The sequence below is a fragment of the Siniperca chuatsi genome, linkage group LG10 (genome assembly GCF_020085105.1).
Source record: "Siniperca chuatsi isolate FFG_IHB_CAS linkage group LG10, ASM2008510v1, whole genome shotgun sequence".
Classification (NCBI taxonomy): domain Eukaryota; kingdom Metazoa; phylum Chordata; class Actinopteri; order Centrarchiformes; family Sinipercidae; genus Siniperca; species Siniperca chuatsi.
The window spans coordinates 15,889,291-15,907,746 of NC_058051.1; the positions used below are offsets into that span (position 1 = coordinate 15,889,291).

Sequence of the window (18,456 nt, forward strand, 5' to 3'; positions counted from 1 at the left end):
ACATCCTGTAAACGCCTGCCATTTACACAGGGCAAATCGACCGCTCCATTCAGGTATATAGCCAATGTCAAAAAGACAGGCCACTGTACACACACACACACACACACACACACACTCAGGACAACAGAGAGGGGCCATAAAGTGGCCTGGGGAACATTTTGTGGTTAGTGTTATTTCACACTGCACTGAATTTGAAGCAGCTGGTCGGTGTTCGTTACAATCTAAGAAAGCAAATATTATATTTGACAACATCCAGTGCAAGTAAAAAGTAAAGATCCCCTCCAGACATGCTTTAAGACATATATACTCTCAGGATAATAATTTGTGTCTGATGTTTTCCCCACAAATCTTATAATTAGATCTACTCCTTTTCCCTAATAGCAAAATCCAGATATGGAAATATTGTTAGATTTAATATTTCTACATTTCTAAAGTTGAACTACTGGACACAAGATGTATCCTGTGCACTGAGGTTTGCATACTGGACCATGATTGGCTTCCAAACTAGTTGTGATGTCACAAAATCATGCTCATGCGTACACGTGTTAAACTGATATTCTAGGTGGGACACGGATACATTTTCCTCCTTCAGCAGATGAATGTGAAATGTGCCAAACTGCACATACATCATTTTGCGCAGTGAAGGTCAAATAAGCAAAACACATTTTTGAGTGAAGGGGGACTTAAACAGAATTAGGCCCATCAGGATATATTTTCTGTATATTTTCTTTCTGTAGCTTGTGTTTTCTCGAACCATTTAGTTTCGCTGCAGAGCAATAATTTACAGTAATGGGCCTTCTTACAGGGAGAAGGGAGAAGGGATGTGCGAGAGGGTTGATGACCAATGGCGCCGACTGCTGGGCAAACTGGCCAAATGCAATACAGAAGGATTATATTCACAATGTACTTATACTAGTTAAATAGAAGTTGGCTTTACAACTCTCACCTCAACTATAATAATAATGGTTTATTATTGGTATTATAATTTAACTTAAATTTAACTACATAACTCACCATACTAACTATGACTGTATAAAATACTCTAACTGCTACAGGTGAATTAACTGAATTAACTGCTTTCCGCAGACACAACACCACCCAACCCACCACTCTGTATCATTCCCTCAAGTGCAGTTTTTGTATTTGATTTAACTGTCTCTTTTTTGTGAATATTATTGTCCCAATACACTTTGTAGTTACTATTTACATTGATGTATATAGGATGTAGTACCTTTTTTATTAGTTTTTTCATGCAGTATGATGTAGATAGTATTTTAGCTTGAAAAGGTTTTTCAAAGTTACTTATTTATGCATCTGTTCTTGTGTTTCTGCTGCTTTGACGCTTTAATTACCCTGCATGGGAATATCATTAGTAGAATGGGGCTATTGTAGTAGTAGTAGTGCAGCGTGTAGTAGGCCTGGACTGTAAGTCTACTATAATTACTGCAGCATTGTACTACTATAGCAGCTCTACTTTATATTAATATATGTTGTGCAGTCTATAGTATAGCCTAACAACTTTCTGTAGCCTAATGTTTAATGCTCCCAGAGGAATCATCTTGGGTGTGTAGTTGTTTTAAAGGGTGAAAAGTCAACACATTCGTCTGTGTCAACACCAGTGTTGCCTTACTGGTTTACAGATTAAACTTAATCATGCGATGAGCTGCTTACTGGCTGGTTGTACAGTCATTAAAGCTGATACTGCTTTTCTTTATTGTTAAAATGGCCACGTCCAATGAATGTAAACAATTCAATAAAACAACGTGGAGTGGTTTCAGTGTGACTGCTATTTTGGGAGACCTAGGCAGTGATTATAAATCTTTTCCACTAGGTGGTGCTATAACGCTGTCTGAATGTGCTGTTTGACGGCACTGCTCGAGTTTCATATTGTTTTCTGCCCCATAAAAATAGAAAACCCTACGTTTCTAATCTGTATGCTGTTTTATAATTTGGGTGGCACTGTTGCTGATGTGAAAGCGAGAGAAAAAAAAGGTACAAGAACAAACTGACAACATTGCAGCAAAATGTGTAGCTTAAATCACAAACACACACACACACGCACACACGCAGGCAGAGACCCACTCGTGCCACCTCTAGAGGGACTCCTGTGTTCACCAATGGGAATACAGCTTGTGTGTGTGTGTGTGAGTGTGTATGTATGAGTGTGTGTGCGTGAGAGAGAGGGAGAGAGAGAGCCGGGAGGTCGAGGCGGTGGGAATGTACTGTAGCTCTGGCTGCGAAGAGCCAAGGTTGCCCGGACAATTTCGCAGTTTTTCCTCGCTTCCCTCTGAACCAGAACCGCTTTTCCAGACTGACAGACCCGGGTCTGAAGCGTGTGAGGGCGGCTGCGTGAAGACTGAAGACGGAGCTAAACTGGGGGGGGCTCCACTGCAGTCTTACAGTTACTCCTGTAACGAGGATGTCCAATGGTAAGTACGCTGTCTTTCTTAAGCTTTCCCGCGGATGTGTTGGGCAGCTTGCTCTGCACAACGTTAATTTGTTGCAGGCCGGCTGAACTGAAATGCAGCAAGAGGATCCAGCAGTCGGAAAAATGCCAACAGCTGACTTGTAGCTACTACAGTGTTTTGCTGTGATGATTGCGGCGGCGTTGAGGAGCCTGAACTGTTCTGCAGGACTGTACACACACTAAGCATCGGTCCTTAAGCAGGCGATTCATTTACACTTTTTTTTAACGTGAAGCCGCGATTGAGAGGCAAATCAGCTGGTTTACAGTTTGCATTGTGGCCCACAGCATTTTCACCAATGTCCTCTCGTCCAGTGACCTGTTTGGAGGTCTAAACATAATGACGTACACGTTTATATTGAGGGAGACAGGCCCAGTGTGTAGCCTATGTAGACCGCGTTATCACTGCATTAGTCCGGTAAGATGGACTGCATATCCCCGCGATATCAGGAGCTCCACTGCCAAGGCTGAAGTTGCCCGACGGAATTGATAAGTTGGTAAAGGCGGTGATGTGTGTCTAGCTGCACTTTGTTCTGTAGCCTACAGAGTCCAGGCTGACTTCAGGCTATCCAGTCGTACAGTGTCTCCGTGTGTAGTGTGGTTTAAGAGGCTTCATTTGAACACGGGGAGCTGTCGACTTCGCCTGTAGGATACTTGGAGCGTCCTGTTATGTAATGCGCTTCGGCCGACTGCCCGCATCCAAACAGCCTAGTGGGCCTACACGTGTAATTACTAAACATGTTTAGTTTTTTGTTTTTTTTAACATCAGGCCTGTGTTAGCAATGGTGACAGGAGGGCTTGCTGGTCAATGTCATGTGGAAGAAAGGCAAGATGTTATTAGTCTGTACTGAAATGTAAATGAACGCATCACCATCTTCTTAATTTGTAATGCATGCAGGAAGGCTGACTCAAATCGGCCCATATGTGGAACAGATTATATTCATATTTTATGGCAGATGCACGCATGCACATATTGTATTACATAAGAGCCGCATGCAGATGCCTGACCTGCCGTAAATGTATCAAAGGTGACTCGAGGACTAAGGTTATTCCTGCAGGAAGCCTGTAAGCTCGGAGCAGAAGGTGAACTGGCCACATATTTGCATCATCCCAGAGTGGGTCATATACTAAACTGATCCTCTCAATATGAAATATGCTGATTGTTGTGCTAGTTTGTAATAGTTGGAGTTGGTTATTACTAGATCATCATCAAAAGTAGTTTAATTAATTGTAGCTATCCAGGAAAAGGTTTTCCAAGCAGGAGAACGTTTCTAATGGTGTTATCTTTAATGAGGAATATACATTTTAGACACAATACATGAACCACACTGTGTATCTGAAACTACTCTTTCAATTAGGTTTTTTGTGTAGTGGTTGTGCAACTCACATTACAAGCTGCTGCTGATTATAAACATGGCCATGTGTGCAGTTCATATGGGCTCTTCCCACTGTTTGTCTCAGCTCAGTCAGCCTGGCAGAGATTTGCTTATTAAATTTTAGAGGTTAGCAGTGTCCTTGACATGTGCTGCCAGAAGCCAGCTATAGTGAGTCATCAAAGCTAATGGGGGAAGCATGGACAATTTAATCTGGACTGGAGAGCTCTTGATCTCTGATGGTGCCCACTCAGTAGGCCTTTGTTGTCAAATAGAGCACACCCATCTCTGCCCACTCAAGATGTTAAGGGCAGATTGCAGTGATAGCACGTAGCAGAATGCTATCCAACGAAAAGAGTTGTTAGTCTCCTCCAAGAGCCCCCTATGGTAGATGTTCAAAATTCCAGCAATCAGCAGAGAGTTTGTTGAAATGGGACTGTGTTTAACTTTACGGTTTGATGACAAAATTGACCAGTGGCACCTGCTGCATGAGGCAATAATTGGAGGAGATTTTGCTGCCACAATCCAGTGTTTTGCAAACAAAACAGCAGATCATTTCCATGGAAATGCTGTCCCAGGCTGGTGGGGGTGATGGGGCGAGTGGAACGGACAAGCCATTTACTAGATATTATTTCCAGTCTCTGCTATTGATTGTCAAACTTCCTGCCAGAGAATTATACATAAAGACATGCACATAAAAACGCATAAATAAACACAGTAACCCCATCAACAGTTGCAAACAAATAGGTTTTCCTTGATGTTTATGTATCCATAATGATCTTAATCCTCAGGTGATATTTCCTCAGGCGGTGTTAGCTCAACATCATCATGTGTATTGTTTGTGTGTTTTCACAGGAAAACAGGTGGTCTATAGAGGCACTAGGTGGTGTATAGGGCTGACACACTGACAACAAAGAAAGACGGCTGAAACACAGACACACCTCTGATGCCTCTGGCCAGTCTGAGCTCATGGTGTGTGCTCGCTGGGATAAACTAGTGGCCAGGCCAAAGAGCACAGTGTTGCTACACACAATAAAGCCCACACAGGTGAGAGGATCCTCTGTTCATTAAACTGACATTTTGCATGCAGTATATTCAGATTAAATGCCTTAACTTCAGCATTGTTTTATGCAAAGTTTTTCCATCTGTATGTTCTGTTAACGCCCCCATGTTTCGTTTAGGATGTCGTGGGCCAGAGACCTCTTCGTAGGCAGAGTGGATGAGCGAAAGACAGCATGGGGAGAGCGCAATGGCAAAAAGAGGAAGGACAGCTCTTCACTGTGCAACCCACACTACATGAGCTGCCTGAGGGACCCTGAGGACCTGGAGCTCCCTAATGCGGCCCCTCAGCATTACCATTGCGGAGCGGGCACTAGTGGGGGCAGCTTCGGCTTGCGCTGTGGCTGGCAGGAGGACCACTACGGGAAGAGGATGGGTGGCGGCGGGGATCTGGGTCTAAAGGCTGTGGACCTGGGCTTTGAAGATGGTGAGCTGAAGGGCAAGAAAGAGGAGGAATTAGGGGAATTAGCGGAGGGCAGCTGCAAGACAATGACTGCAGCAGACTGCTGGATGCGGGTTATGTGGGTTTTCCAATCCAAGAAATTTCAGTCTGCCAAGCTGGAGCGTCTATACCAGCGCTACTTCTTCAGGCTCAACCAGAGCTCTCTGACCATGCTGATGGGGGTGCTGGTTGTGGTGTGTGGGGTCATGCTGGCCTTCCACTGCATCCACACAATCCCCGACGTGGCCTACGTCTCAGTACTCTCTGTGGCCATGGCTCTCTTCCTGGCCATGATGGTGGTGTGCAACCGCAACGGCTTCCACCAGGACTACATGTGGATTGTGAGCTACCTGGTGATCGGGGTGCTGATTGTTGTGCAGGTTTTTGGGGTGCTGATGATGTACCCCCCCAGTGCCTCAGAGGGCATCTGGTGGACGGTCTTCTTCATCTATATTATCTACACACTGCTGCCGGTCAGAATGAGAGCTGCTGTGGTTAGTGGAGCTGTGCTGTCCACCATACACATAGTGACCGCCTGGCAGCTCAACCAAGATTACAAGTTCATTTTCAAACAGGTAAGTGATAGCAGGAATAACACATAACAGACAAAGTTAGTTTGTGTTAGGTGTGGGTGATATAGATATTATTCTATCACGGTGCATTTATTTTATATTATGATATCAACATCTTTTTAGTGATTGGAACTGACATGATTAATCGATAGACAGAAAATAACTATTTTGTTAATCGGCTTTATTGTTTGAGTCACATTTCAAGCAAACGATTGCAGGTATGTGAGTTTAAATTGACTATTTCTTGCTTGTTTCGTATAATTGTAAACAGAATGACTTTGGGTTGTGGACTGCCGGTTGGACAAAACAAAACAAGAAATTTGAGGATGTTACCTTGGGCTCTGGGATATTGTGATGGGCATTTTTCACAAATGTCGGACATTTTTTTGGCAAAACGACTAATGTTAATTAGTCTGTTGATCAAGAGAATAAACGGCATGTTAATCGATGATGGAAATAATCGTGAGTTGCAGCCTTAATAGTGATATTGTACATTTTCTAAAAAATCAGTAGAGAAAGTGTTTACAGATAAAATAAGTTTCAATAATAATGTTTTTGTACATTAAACATCTGGCAAATCAAGGTACTTCATCACATTGATGCAGAAAATCTCAAATTGCCATAAAGCATTCCTGCTCATTGATTTGCAACATTTCCCACGATGGTCTCATACAACCAGAGATATAAAAAGGTATAAAAGATTTGGCAAAATCTCTGAGGGTAGACAAATAATTAAGCCAAATGCACCTTTTAGTCATACTTTTAACACCTTTTTTTAAAGAATGGGTCTCTCTAAATATAATACTCACATGCCCATATACAGTATACAGTAGTCGATGTAATTGTTCCTCCTGTCCATTCTGGATGCTTCGTAGAGCAATCTCACTGGCATGTGAGGATTGTTTTAAGACAGAAAAAATGTGAATCTATCTCTTAATAGTTTTAGTTTTGACACTTTGAAACCAAAACCCTTATAATTAACAGTTTTCTTTTTGTTGTGAAATGTCATTCTTGAAATGCCTTTTTGGATCCGAGTTGCTGCTAAATATACTGTACAACCATCTCTGAAAATGAAAGTGAACATTTATATTCATGAGAAAACAAGACACATTTCTCAGACTCGTGCTAGTCAGGGCCCACTATTATCACCATACAATTGAGCACAATGTTGTTACTGTATTCACAAGTGGAAACGCCCTACTTTCTCTTCCCATCAATATAGGACAAACATTGTACAGACTCCTCAACCACTTTTCCATGTCAAAGGTGCCGTACTAAAAGTAGATTGTGCTGTAGATCTCGGCAGTTTTTCAAATGAGATTTTTAATGAGCCTATGTTTTGTGCTGTAGGGCAGCTATTGGCAACTCTGTTGGGGTTTGTGGAAGGTCATCTGGGTTGAATGAGCCCGTTTAGCTGCATTGTGGAGGAATATCATGATAATGTAACATGGTGCCATTCAGGCCGCAATTCCCTAAAACAAGGAAGCTATTGTAGTAAAATGTGACAGGGTGGGGTGGGATACTCGGATTGTGCAATGAATTTGATGGAAAACAGAATGATTACTTCTTCATATTGGCTGTGGAAAAAAATAAAAAAACAGAATTAGACATTTATAATGGCTTCAGCTCCCAACACATTGGAAATATTCCTTCATTACTTTTGTCTGTTAATTCATTTTGTATGTGCTGTCCTATCCTCATTGATTTTCTTCAAATGTTTAATGTGTGTTAAGATGCACACCGTATCAGATTGTACTATTCGCTTGTACTTAGGGATTAAAGAAGTATTCATCTGTTTAACCTCCAAAACAGGAGTAATGTATGACCTTTTGAAGGGCTGCAACAAACCATTATTTTCATTAACAATTAATCTATCTATCTATTTTTACAAATAATTGATTATTCCATAATATGTCAGAAAATAGTGAAAAAATGCACATCTCAAGTTCCCAATTGCTTGTTTTGTCCCACCAACAGTTGAAAACCCCACAATGTAAAATTTACAATTATATAAAACAGAGCAAAGGAGCAAACCCTGATATTTTAGAGACTGGAACCAGTGAATGTTTTTCCTTTTTCCTTGAACATAATGCATCCGGGCACAAAATAACTCCAAAAACACATATGGGTTGAACTCTGTACAGACATGTTATTGGTTTTCTCTACCAACCATGGCTATTAAGCAACCAGATGAATGTGGAGCCACTCTGAATAAGGCAATATTGACATAACTCTACTGGTCCAGTGAGCTTGTGTGTTAAGTGCACATGCCCCAGACTAGACAGGGTGACTACAGGCACATTGGTCTGTTGCCTCTGTGTACTCCAGCCCTGGTGGTTGCATTGGTCTTCTGATGATCGACTGCTGCCCTGCCTGAGGGCTTGGACCCCCAACACAGTATGTTCCAGTTCTCTGAGCAATCAATGATGGGACATGGGCCTCGTACTGTTCGGCTAGAGGCTTGCTCTCTCATAGGCTTTTAATAGAGATGGAGGGAAGGACATCAAGTTTGCTTGGAGTTGTGTAGTGCTGTTATCAACCATATCACACTCATCTGTACGTAAATCTCTTTAAATGAAGAGGAATTTCAGGGTGATTTCTTTGTTTTCTCCCTCAAGAAAAGAGCAGCACAGTGTGTTATTTAGTTATCTCTCTGTCTGGCTTCAAGCTACTCGCAGTTGTATGAATACAGAAGGACTCCATTCAGTCTGTCACACCCTCTGTATCACACATGGACGCTCACACAAACTCTGTGGCTCCTGGCGTCACATGGCCAGACTCTCTGTTTTGGGAAAGCTGGTTTCTTCTTCTGGGACATCATCCTCAAGCAATCTCTGTGTCCCAGCCTTGTTTTTCCCTTATTTGTAGTTTCCCTGCGGAGTCGTTCATGCAGGGAAAGAGCTGAGAAGATGTGAGACCGATGACAGCGAGGACAAAAGGGGTCTTTGTGACGGACCTCCACGATGAAGCAGGAGTGGTGTGGGGTGTGGGGTGTGGGGTGGGGGTGATGGGGTTTGTGTAGGTTACAGTGGTGACAAGGGGATGACCATGGATGGAGAGTGTAAAATAATGCTGGGCTGACACACCCGGCTGTAAAAGAGCTGCCAGTCTCTTCTCTCTTTTTTCTCCCTCCACTTTTCTCCCTCTTTTTCTCTGAGTCATAATTCCATGCTCACAAAATCCCCCTCAGATGGAGTGGCCTTTTATTTCACAACGGGCTGAGATTGAGCTCACGCTACTCATGGGGATTGTTTCCATAGATCTCCATGTTTCACTGCTCTGCTCTGAAGGGCCTCCTCAGAAAACTGCAGAGATATGAAGGTATAACTGCTCTTAGGTAGAAGCAAGTTACACTGCTGCTGTTCATTTGAAGTGCCTCCACTATCCTACAGGAACAGGGTTCAGAGGGACCTCATTCATTCCTACAGGTGGTGTCTGGTTAGAATGAAAGATTTTGACTTAAACAGGAATAACTAGGGCTGTGCTTGAGTCCTGACCTTCATGTCCTCATTAGTACTAAAGACATGAAGGTCACAATTGTAAGAATTACTTCCTAGACTGCCCCCCCAAAATATAATCTACCCAGTTTAGAGCAACAGGTTATGTAATGTATCAATTTTACTTTTGAACCATTAAAACAGCTTCATCTGTCTTCACTTCCAATGCTCATAATTACTTTTTTTTGTTGAATGACGGGAAAGTGGATGGCATGTCCTGACTGTGAAGTGAGTCAAGTTGTTGGAAACTCTGTATGGATATTTTGTTGGGTTGAAGACCCTCCGGTGCTGCAACTTGGCCACAGACGGGTCAATTCATTATTTCCTCGTCTTCACGTCTGCTTACTGGGATTTTGCATGCTTCATCCCTTCAACTGCATTTGGTTTAAAAAGTCTGCTGCAGGCTGCGTTTTACTTCCAAGTTTTGACAGTTGGTTGATAACCAGCAGGCTTTTGATTGGAAGAACCAACTAAATTCCTTTTATTCTGTTGATGTCAATGTTTGTTGTCGTGTTGGGTTTTCTGACATTTTTGCTCGTTAGCAACACTGAACGTCCTAACGTTGAATCTTCACTCCAGCACATGAATGCACCACACAGAGCCAGCGGCACAGAGCAGTTTGCATTCCAGTCGCTTCATGTGCGTAGCCTTTAGTGGAAGCACACAATAATCCTAATGGACGATCCTCAGCTTATCAGTATCTGACCTTTTATCATTCTCATCATGTTGGCTGGGAAGTACACAATCGAGTGTGATTTTAGAGATTCACACAAAATTCACTCCAAATTTAAAAGAGTCCTCAGTAGAAAATACCCCCCTCGCATTAGTCTACTTTTGTCCTGTCACCTGAGTTATGATTTCACCTCGTGGCGCTGGGCACTCAGACTGTGGCTGGAAGATATGTTTGAGCCAGTGCACACGCACATGCATCACATGGTCCAAAACAGATTCATTTGGCCCTCAGAGTGCTTCCATGTGAGAGACCACCTGTCCGTCGTGTTTTTGTTATGTCACTCTCTCGTGGGTAGATGAGGCAACAGCTAACATTTACATGACTGGCATTTGGTGCCGTGCAGAGACGTTTTGTTTTGATATATGTATTTCCATAACTTAAGTATGAACAACTGTGCATCCATACGCCTATGTGTCTGAAGAGGGATTATGTGATTTACTGTGCCATTGTTTAGTTCTAAGAATTTATAACCAGCCAGCGTGGAAGATGTCATACATGGATTAACAGGGAACTAAACAGAAGTTGTTCTTTTGTGCAGCAGGATATATTCAGATAACCAAATCCCAAATGGGGAGCTCTGAAGAGGAGCTATTGACAGGCAGGTCAAGAAGAGAGTGAAGTCTCGAAGGTCTAGTCTGTGCTGTTGTTATTGTGTGCTGATCCGGCACTAGAGGAAAAACCTGTTCCTTTGGCAGATTGTTATGGGGTCAACGAATGTGTGACTAGTGGAAACATACTGATCCCTCTGCTTAACAGCGGTGAGAAAAAGATACCAATCAATGAAATGTCACAGGCATGACAGAGGCGTGCATAATGCATTTAGGCCAGAACATCTGTGTTATGTAAGAAAAACCTGAAAGCGACCACACAGGCTACCTTAACCTTTATGCAATTATTTATGATGTTTGCTTGGAAAGTATGACAAGAGCTGTGTCTGATACTCACGTGTGCTGTAGGCTAATACCCTCTGCTCTCTGAGAGATATTTAAACTAAAAGAAAATGTACCTTGTTTGTTCTGTATCTTTCACTCTGAATGTTCAAGATATAGTTTTAGTTTTTGTTAACTATCAGAGGTTACAGTGGCTTATTTTTAGGGCTGGATATTGTTTAAAAAATTTTTTTTTCGTACGAGAACTGAGTTTTGGTACTTTTTTATGCTTCAGTTTGAGGAATAAAAACAAAACCTATTGTTTGATCTCTTAAGCATCAGCAGTAATAAAAAACTTAAAATTTCCTGTATTAGATTAAATAAGATTATTTTTTTAAAAATCTGGTTTCCAGATTAAAATCATTAAAAAAAGTAAACAAGACTAAGAATCATGCATTTGATGCTAACATTTAATACTTGAAACTGTTCAATACTTGATTCTACTCACGCATTTTGGTCATCAAGTAATGAAGTTACTATATATAAGCGCTACTTATATTGAGCGAATCCGATGTCCAGTGTACACACGTTATGTACACCCACATACACACACAGGCCATGAGAAGTGGAGTGATCTGTGTCTGTCTGCGTGAGCTGCATGGATTAGAGCAGCTAACTTGGCTGCTATCAAATGGTGAGAACCCATTATCAGGTACTTTGGTCCCCAAACAATGCACCGGCTCAAATAGTAGATCTCCCCCTTTACTCCCAACCCCATCCACCCTCAGAGAAGGATGAAAGCTTGTGACTCTTCCACATATTGTATTTCAAGCAGAGGCAATGATACAAACCTGGATATCTTCCACCACCATGGGTGGGAGCAATTAGGATTAGCGATATGCAAAATATTGCTCTTAAAATACAGCCAAAGATAAGGCAAATAATAGCAGGTCTAATAATAGCTGTGTCAGTCGGGGATGAGGAAGTTCAGGCTTCTAATAACAGCTTGTGGTTTACTGGCTCTCCGCAAAAGTAAATACAGGGATTTAAGGCTGAAATGCCATGGCGGACGGCCAAGAGATATATATTAGGAATCCATTAGTGGTGTTAAATTTTGATCTGTGTGTCATGCAAGCCCCTAGGCTTTTAAGGGCAGTTTTACTTTGGATCCTGTTGAGCGTAGTGCACCCTATCCCAGTGCTGGCGACAGGAAGGTGAATGGCCGATCAAAGATCACCGTCACACTAACCAACTGTCTTGTTACCCCACTATCTGGGTTACAATTACACTGTTAAAACTGCCACAACATATGTCAGGCTGGCGTGAGAATGTGTAACTGGAATGAAGCTGTAATTAACAAACATGTTCACTATCAGTGTACAAACACCTCCCTGCTATTAAAATGTACACCACTGTGAACAACCCATGTCTTTACTGTCAAAGACATTATAGAACCTCTTCAACCTGCTCAACCCCTTTAACTTTCACCAGTTTATTAACTGGAAAGAGCAGATCAACCTAATGATTTTGCCCAGTCAGTGTAGACAGTTTTTCCTGTTAGCTGTTTAAAGCACGGAGTCTTGGTGTCTCACAGCAGTCTTTTTCACATTTTTAGTGAATGACGTCAGATACAATAACAAGACCCTGGTCACATTATGTAATTTCACACACTCAGGGTTAATCCAAAGGAAGTTATACTCTTTTGCCTTCACGGGATCCTCCCGCTGAAGTCTGCAGAAAGCTCAAAAAGCGTATTGTTTTGTGTCTTCATTTATTATGCTCCTTCCTTGCACATAAAAAAATCCTTTCCTTTTAAGGTGGCAGAAAGACGGTACTATTTTCTTTGTTTGGGATGAAGTGTCATGAGCACCTTCGTGTTGTAAAGAAGAGGCATACCTGGTAGACTCCTCATTTTCCTTGACATTCAATATGCCTGAATCACATTTCCAACAGTCTTTGTTTTGGGATGTATAGCCTTTAAGGGCTAAGCAGAGACGATCAGGACATCATAAATAAAAGGTCAGAACACTAAGACATATACAGTAGCAGTTCAGCTTGTACTTTTCAAACCATGTGTTGAAACTCAACACCCGTGCTTATATTCCCTTAAAACACTGATGATGTATCAGGCTTCACAAACATGTCGCATGTGATGTTTCCTGAAGTTGGCCCGGGAGGCGGATGTGTTACATGCATGAGTTCAGTATCAGCTCATCCTCGACTGAGCAACTCATGGAAGACCAAGACAAAACTTTGAAAGTTGAAGCAGTTACCGAACTATTCTTGTGTTTCTGCTGTTTGAACTATAACCTGTTGTTCTTGTACCGCTATTGATCTGTATGCTTTGTAGTAAAAGTCAATATTGTGTATGGTTGAAAAGTTAGGGACATGGAAGGACAGTGGTTAAAACTGTGTTGTGAATGTTAGCAGATGCTTATATAACTAGACAGTGAAACTGGCCCGCATACACTTTCTCATTTAATGTAGTTTAATGCTCGGTCTCTTAATTCTGTTACTCAGTATTTAAAGAAATTCTGACTAAAAGAAAAAAAGACATGCTCTAGTGCTAAAAAAATGCGGTACCATGTAGTTGTACTAGTCACCAGCAGACATTTCCCCATTTTGTCCCGTTCAGTTATCTCTTAATATTCGTGTTACATGGGCCTCTGTCAAAGTGAAATGGTGGCCTTGGGTTCATGTTGTACATTGTGCTTAAAAGGAGATGGAGGCAATAGCGGATGAAATGGGAATTCCTGGATGCTTAGCTCACAGTCACACAGTTCAAGGTCTGGACTCCCTCACACAGTTCAAATCAGTTAGAGGAGCCAATAGAAGAGGGAATGGGGCTTGCTGGCTGGTTGGTTTGTTAGGCTAATTAACCAAATCTTGTGTTCTTGCAGCCACTGTGCTGTAATTGCAGCTGTGCCTGTGAGGGTGTGAGTGGGCAGGAAGTGAAAGGTTAGTGAGGACACAGCTGGGAAGAGAGTGTTTGTCCCAGCCCTGCCCACTCCTCCCCCTCCCTCCCTCCCTTCCTTGGACTGTCCAGCCAAACACTGACCCCAGACCACTGAGCAGCCAAGACCACTGACAAACACACACTGATGTACTCATCACAGCTTTGTATCAAATGCTTATCTAATACAATGGTGCATTTAATACTAATATGTATTAATGAATACATTTAACCCAAATCATAATTAAAATGAGGAAATAAGGAGGACAACGGCAAACATACAACACCTGTTGATGCTGTTGCTAATGCTACTAATCATACTACTATTGCTCCCACTACTTTAATAATATTCTACTTGTACTGTTTCTATATGAAATATATATCTTTGACTAAATATCAAAACTAAAAATTAGCTTTTGCTGCATCACTGACAATACTAAACAATTATAATATTAATATATAATAATATAAATATAATAATAATAATTCAAACTGAAGGTAATAATAACAAGATATAGAAACCAGTTTCATGAACAAAAACTGAACATAAATATAAGGGAAGTAAACAAAAATGGAAATGAGAGAAGTAGAATAGAGCTGAAACAATTAGTTGATTAATCTATTAGTCAATTGGCTGGTAATTAATCTGCAACTATTCTGATAATCAATTCATTGTAATTTTTCAAGCAAAGATGCCAAATATTCTCTGACACAGTTTCTCAGAAGTCAGGACTTATCACTTTTCTGTGTCTTACTGTATATGAAATTGAATATAAGTTTTAACAGTTTTCATTAGTTTTCACTAATTTATGCCTTTTTCATTACCAAACAACTGATTGATTTATGAACAAAAAAGTAAAAACAGAATGGACATTGGTTGAAGCAGCAGCAATAGGTCAAGCAAAGTACATGTACGCCTTGAAAATGTGATATTGTTCCACACTCATGTAATGTAACAGAGACAGGAAATGTTGATAAAGAGAGGGAAGAGGGAGAAATGATAAATGTCCCAGAGCAGACCTAAACCCAGGATGCTACATGGTATAATTCAGCTAAGTGAAGAGAGCCACAATAAAGTAACAAGATGGCAAAAATGTGGCCCTCCTGCTTTGTTTTAGGGGGCGGCTTTGTTCAAGGCTCTCAAATGACAACAACAAAGAATTTCTTATATCTGCGTACAGTTTTACCAAAAGTTGTTCCCCTCTATTCACTGTCGTTTTTGTTCTCTGAGGCCAGTAACTCCTCTTTTACTGTTAGATCTTTTTCATGACTGTCTTCAGGCTCTACAGGTACATTCAGATACAGCCAGATGTTTATTGTCCTTATTGGAACTGTTGGAGCCAGAACACACTGAAGGTGGGGCACTCTGGTAGCTCACCTGGTAGAGTGTGTGCCCCTCGTGTGCCCCCTAAGGCTGAGTCCGTACTGCAGCGGCTGGGGTTTGAATCCAACCCGTGGCCCTGTGCTATCTTTGGCTGCACTATCAAATAAAGCCCCCCCCCCAAAAAAAGAAGAGTAAATTGAAGGTAGATATTTTAGAGCTCTCTGTTGCACAAATGCTGCCAAGTGAAAGACCATAAGGTTTTGGTCAGAAGTTCTTCTAGCTGTTGAATCTCTTGCCAGGAGGAGGTGGGCAAAATATACACATGAATCAATTTAAGTTTAATTATTTTTTAAGTATACATGTTCTTTTCTGTTAATATGAACTAGTTTTGACAAAAAAAGAGTAAATTGAAGGTCGAAATATTGAAGTAGAAGGATAAATGAGCATTATAATCTTTTGATTTGAGGAAAAATTGGTTGGTCAAATTAGAAACATGGAGTGGGTAGTTTTAGCTGGTGGTTGCAGTTTGTTTTAGTCAGTAATTCCAGGATCGCTGGGAGATTTTCCCTCATGTTTGGATAACGTTTATGTACAAGTTTTAATTCAGGATCTGTTTTTCTGACAGATGTGCGGCCTCGGTCCAGCTCTATTTAGCTTCGCGGAATTCACTTCAGCGTTTCACAAAGATTACTTCGTGGCCTCACTGGTCGCCTGAGACCAATTTTGGTTTGGCTCAAGCCATGACGAAAACAGAGCTCCGATTCCAGATGGCAGTGACCCAAGATGGCAAAGACAGGCACCCCCACCCATCTGCAACATTTATCTTTATAAGGAATGGTTTCTTTACTTATGTCAGTAATTACACGTTATAGTAACCCCGATTAGATCGGGACTAGTGCAGCAGAGGTCTCATAGTATTTTTACCACTCTGGTACCATCTTTTCTGGTCATGATCAGCAGTGTGTGACTGGGCTTTGACGTTCATCTCTGTAAGACATTTTAAAAGCTCCAGATGCCTATCAAAGGTCATGTGCTGGAGAGAAGCCCCCATGTCAACAGCAGTCCGTGTCCCCAGAGCCTGTGTGTTGACTTATGGGATGTAGCACTCTGGCCTTTTAAAGTTTAAACTTCGGCTTCAGTGGAGCTCAGGGTTGGTGGGATATCTGAACTTATCTTTCATTGTAGGCCTTTTCAAATACTCCTGGATAAATCCAAACATTGATTACGTGGACAATGCCTTTATCCAATAAGTGACAGTGTGTTGTATCTTTGGTTATCAGTTCTTGGTTTACCTCCTCTCACTGTATTGTCATAGGAGTTAATATTGGTTACAAATTCATCAACATGTGACCACCTCAGCTCTGCTCAAAGACAATGCTTCTACAGTTCGCCTTCGCTGAACCTAAGAATAAAAGACACTTGTGCAGTTACCACAGTGCAGCAAGCCTAAATGTCATGGAAACATCCCGTATTAATCAATAGAACATATCAACTGTGCCATAAGCTGTCTCTGAATGAATGGATAATGACCCTGCTGTGAAAACCTAATCTGTGCACATGTACATTCCAGCAAGCTTGTGCGTGAGGGAATTGTCCAGTGGGATATTATTAAAGACAGAATGGACTTGCTGTGTGTTTGCCAAGCAAAAATCTTTTCCATCCCCTTCCTTCATTCGTTCTTTAACATGTTATCCATCTGCCTTACTTTATAAAGCACCTTGCCGGGAGCCGCACCTTATAAGCCAATGTTTGGACTCCTTTTAACTTCACCGCCAAGAGGTTCCTGCTTAAGTAAATGTCGAGCGAGGCTTGTCTTTGAGAGCCAAAAAGTCTGCAGGAAGAATGGTTAGGAGACATCAGTAGAATATACTCTAAGTCCAGCTTAGTGGTTGTAAAGAGAGTGGCACTGTGTTAATGAAGAGACGCTCCTTCTGCTCTCTTTACACCACATCACTGTTTAGAGAGGGGAGTGTCAGAGCGGCCATGGGTCTGTGCTAGTTTTGCATGCCTGGGTGATATAAGTGCAGCAACAGACACAGCAAGCTTCAGGATCAAAGAGCTGCCAGTCCAAAAGGAGTCACACACAATTTTTATTCCAAAGCCTCTGTGAATGCTTCTGCCTCTAATCTCCAGACCATGTGGTGACTAAGCATAAGTTGGTATTAATACAAGCTTTGTTCATCATGTCTCCCCACACTTTAGTTTCACTTCTTCAGAGCTATCAGGCTGTTATATTGAGCTATCATTCAAAATGTAGTCAGTCAATTGTTGTTCAGCTCTAATAATGCTCAACCTGAATGCAGCGCACCTGCTGATATTTTTGGGCTTTTGCAAGGTTTCAATAGATGCTGCACTTGCATTTGCATCGCATTTGCAAATAAATGTGTATCCATGCTATCATTGCACTATTGTGTGTTTTCCTGTTCCACAAAAATACACAAAATCCTGAATGTGGGACCTCCTAAGCTGCGTTTAAGCACACTCTATGTTTGTTGCCAAACTACCAAAATCAATTTGATAGGAATGAAATCTGAGTGCGCTCACATGGGAAGCTGAATTGGCTGAATGTAAATTGAGTGCATTGCTGAGAAGTGTGGTCCTGGGAACTGCAGGTGGCCCTGTATCTCAGACAGGCCACTTAACTCAGTTATCTGTCTCACTCTGTTCAGAGCCATCTGTTTGGGATTAATGTGATCAGGTTATATCAGAACCCTTCAAGACTGAAGTGTCAGGTCTCCATTGGTAGTCTGTAACATTACAATGCAGGGCTTATCAGCAAGCCCTGGCCTGTCAAAGATTTATGAACACAATAGGCTAATCACTAATTGAGTGATGGTGCGGCACAAATTCAATGTTGCACTTAAGAGAACAATTGCTCAGCCAGTCATGTAAAGAACAAGAGTGGATATTATTTGTAGGTTCTCACACCTGATCCTCAATAGCCTGATGATGAGGCGTCTCACACCTCTCGAAAGCTTTGATGTGAATCTTTGAAAGTTGACTGACAGTTGGCATCAACCATTCTCTGTCATCCTGCATCATCAAGGAGTTCAGGAAAAAGTGCTTCTTATTCATATTCTGAAAACCTGTTTGAGGGAACCTGGCTGCATCTATATCGCTCAGAAAAAAAAAATGAGGATACATTTTGGATGCCCTGTTGTTAGTCCCTG

The 18,456-nt window shown here is 41.6% G+C and overlaps 1 protein-coding gene across 2 annotated transcripts in view; it reads left to right on the plus strand.

Moving 5' to 3' along the window:
• The first annotated feature begins 2,154 nt into the window (after nt 1-2,154).
• Nucleotides 2,155-18,456, plus strand: part of LOC122882904 (adenylate cyclase type 6-like) — a 32,799-nt gene continuing 16,497 nt past the window's right edge. For both annotated transcript variants that reach the window (XM_044210827.1, XM_044210829.1), the window contains exons 1-3: nt 2,155-2,429; nt 4,693-4,884; nt 5,019-5,913. In XM_044210827.1, coding sequence (XP_044066762.1) covers nt 5,020-5,913 — 894 coding nt within the window. In that variant the 5' untranslated portion in view covers nt 2,155-2,429; nt 4,693-4,884; nt 5,019. The remainder of the gene's footprint in view (nt 2,430-4,692; nt 4,885-5,018; nt 5,914-18,456) is intronic.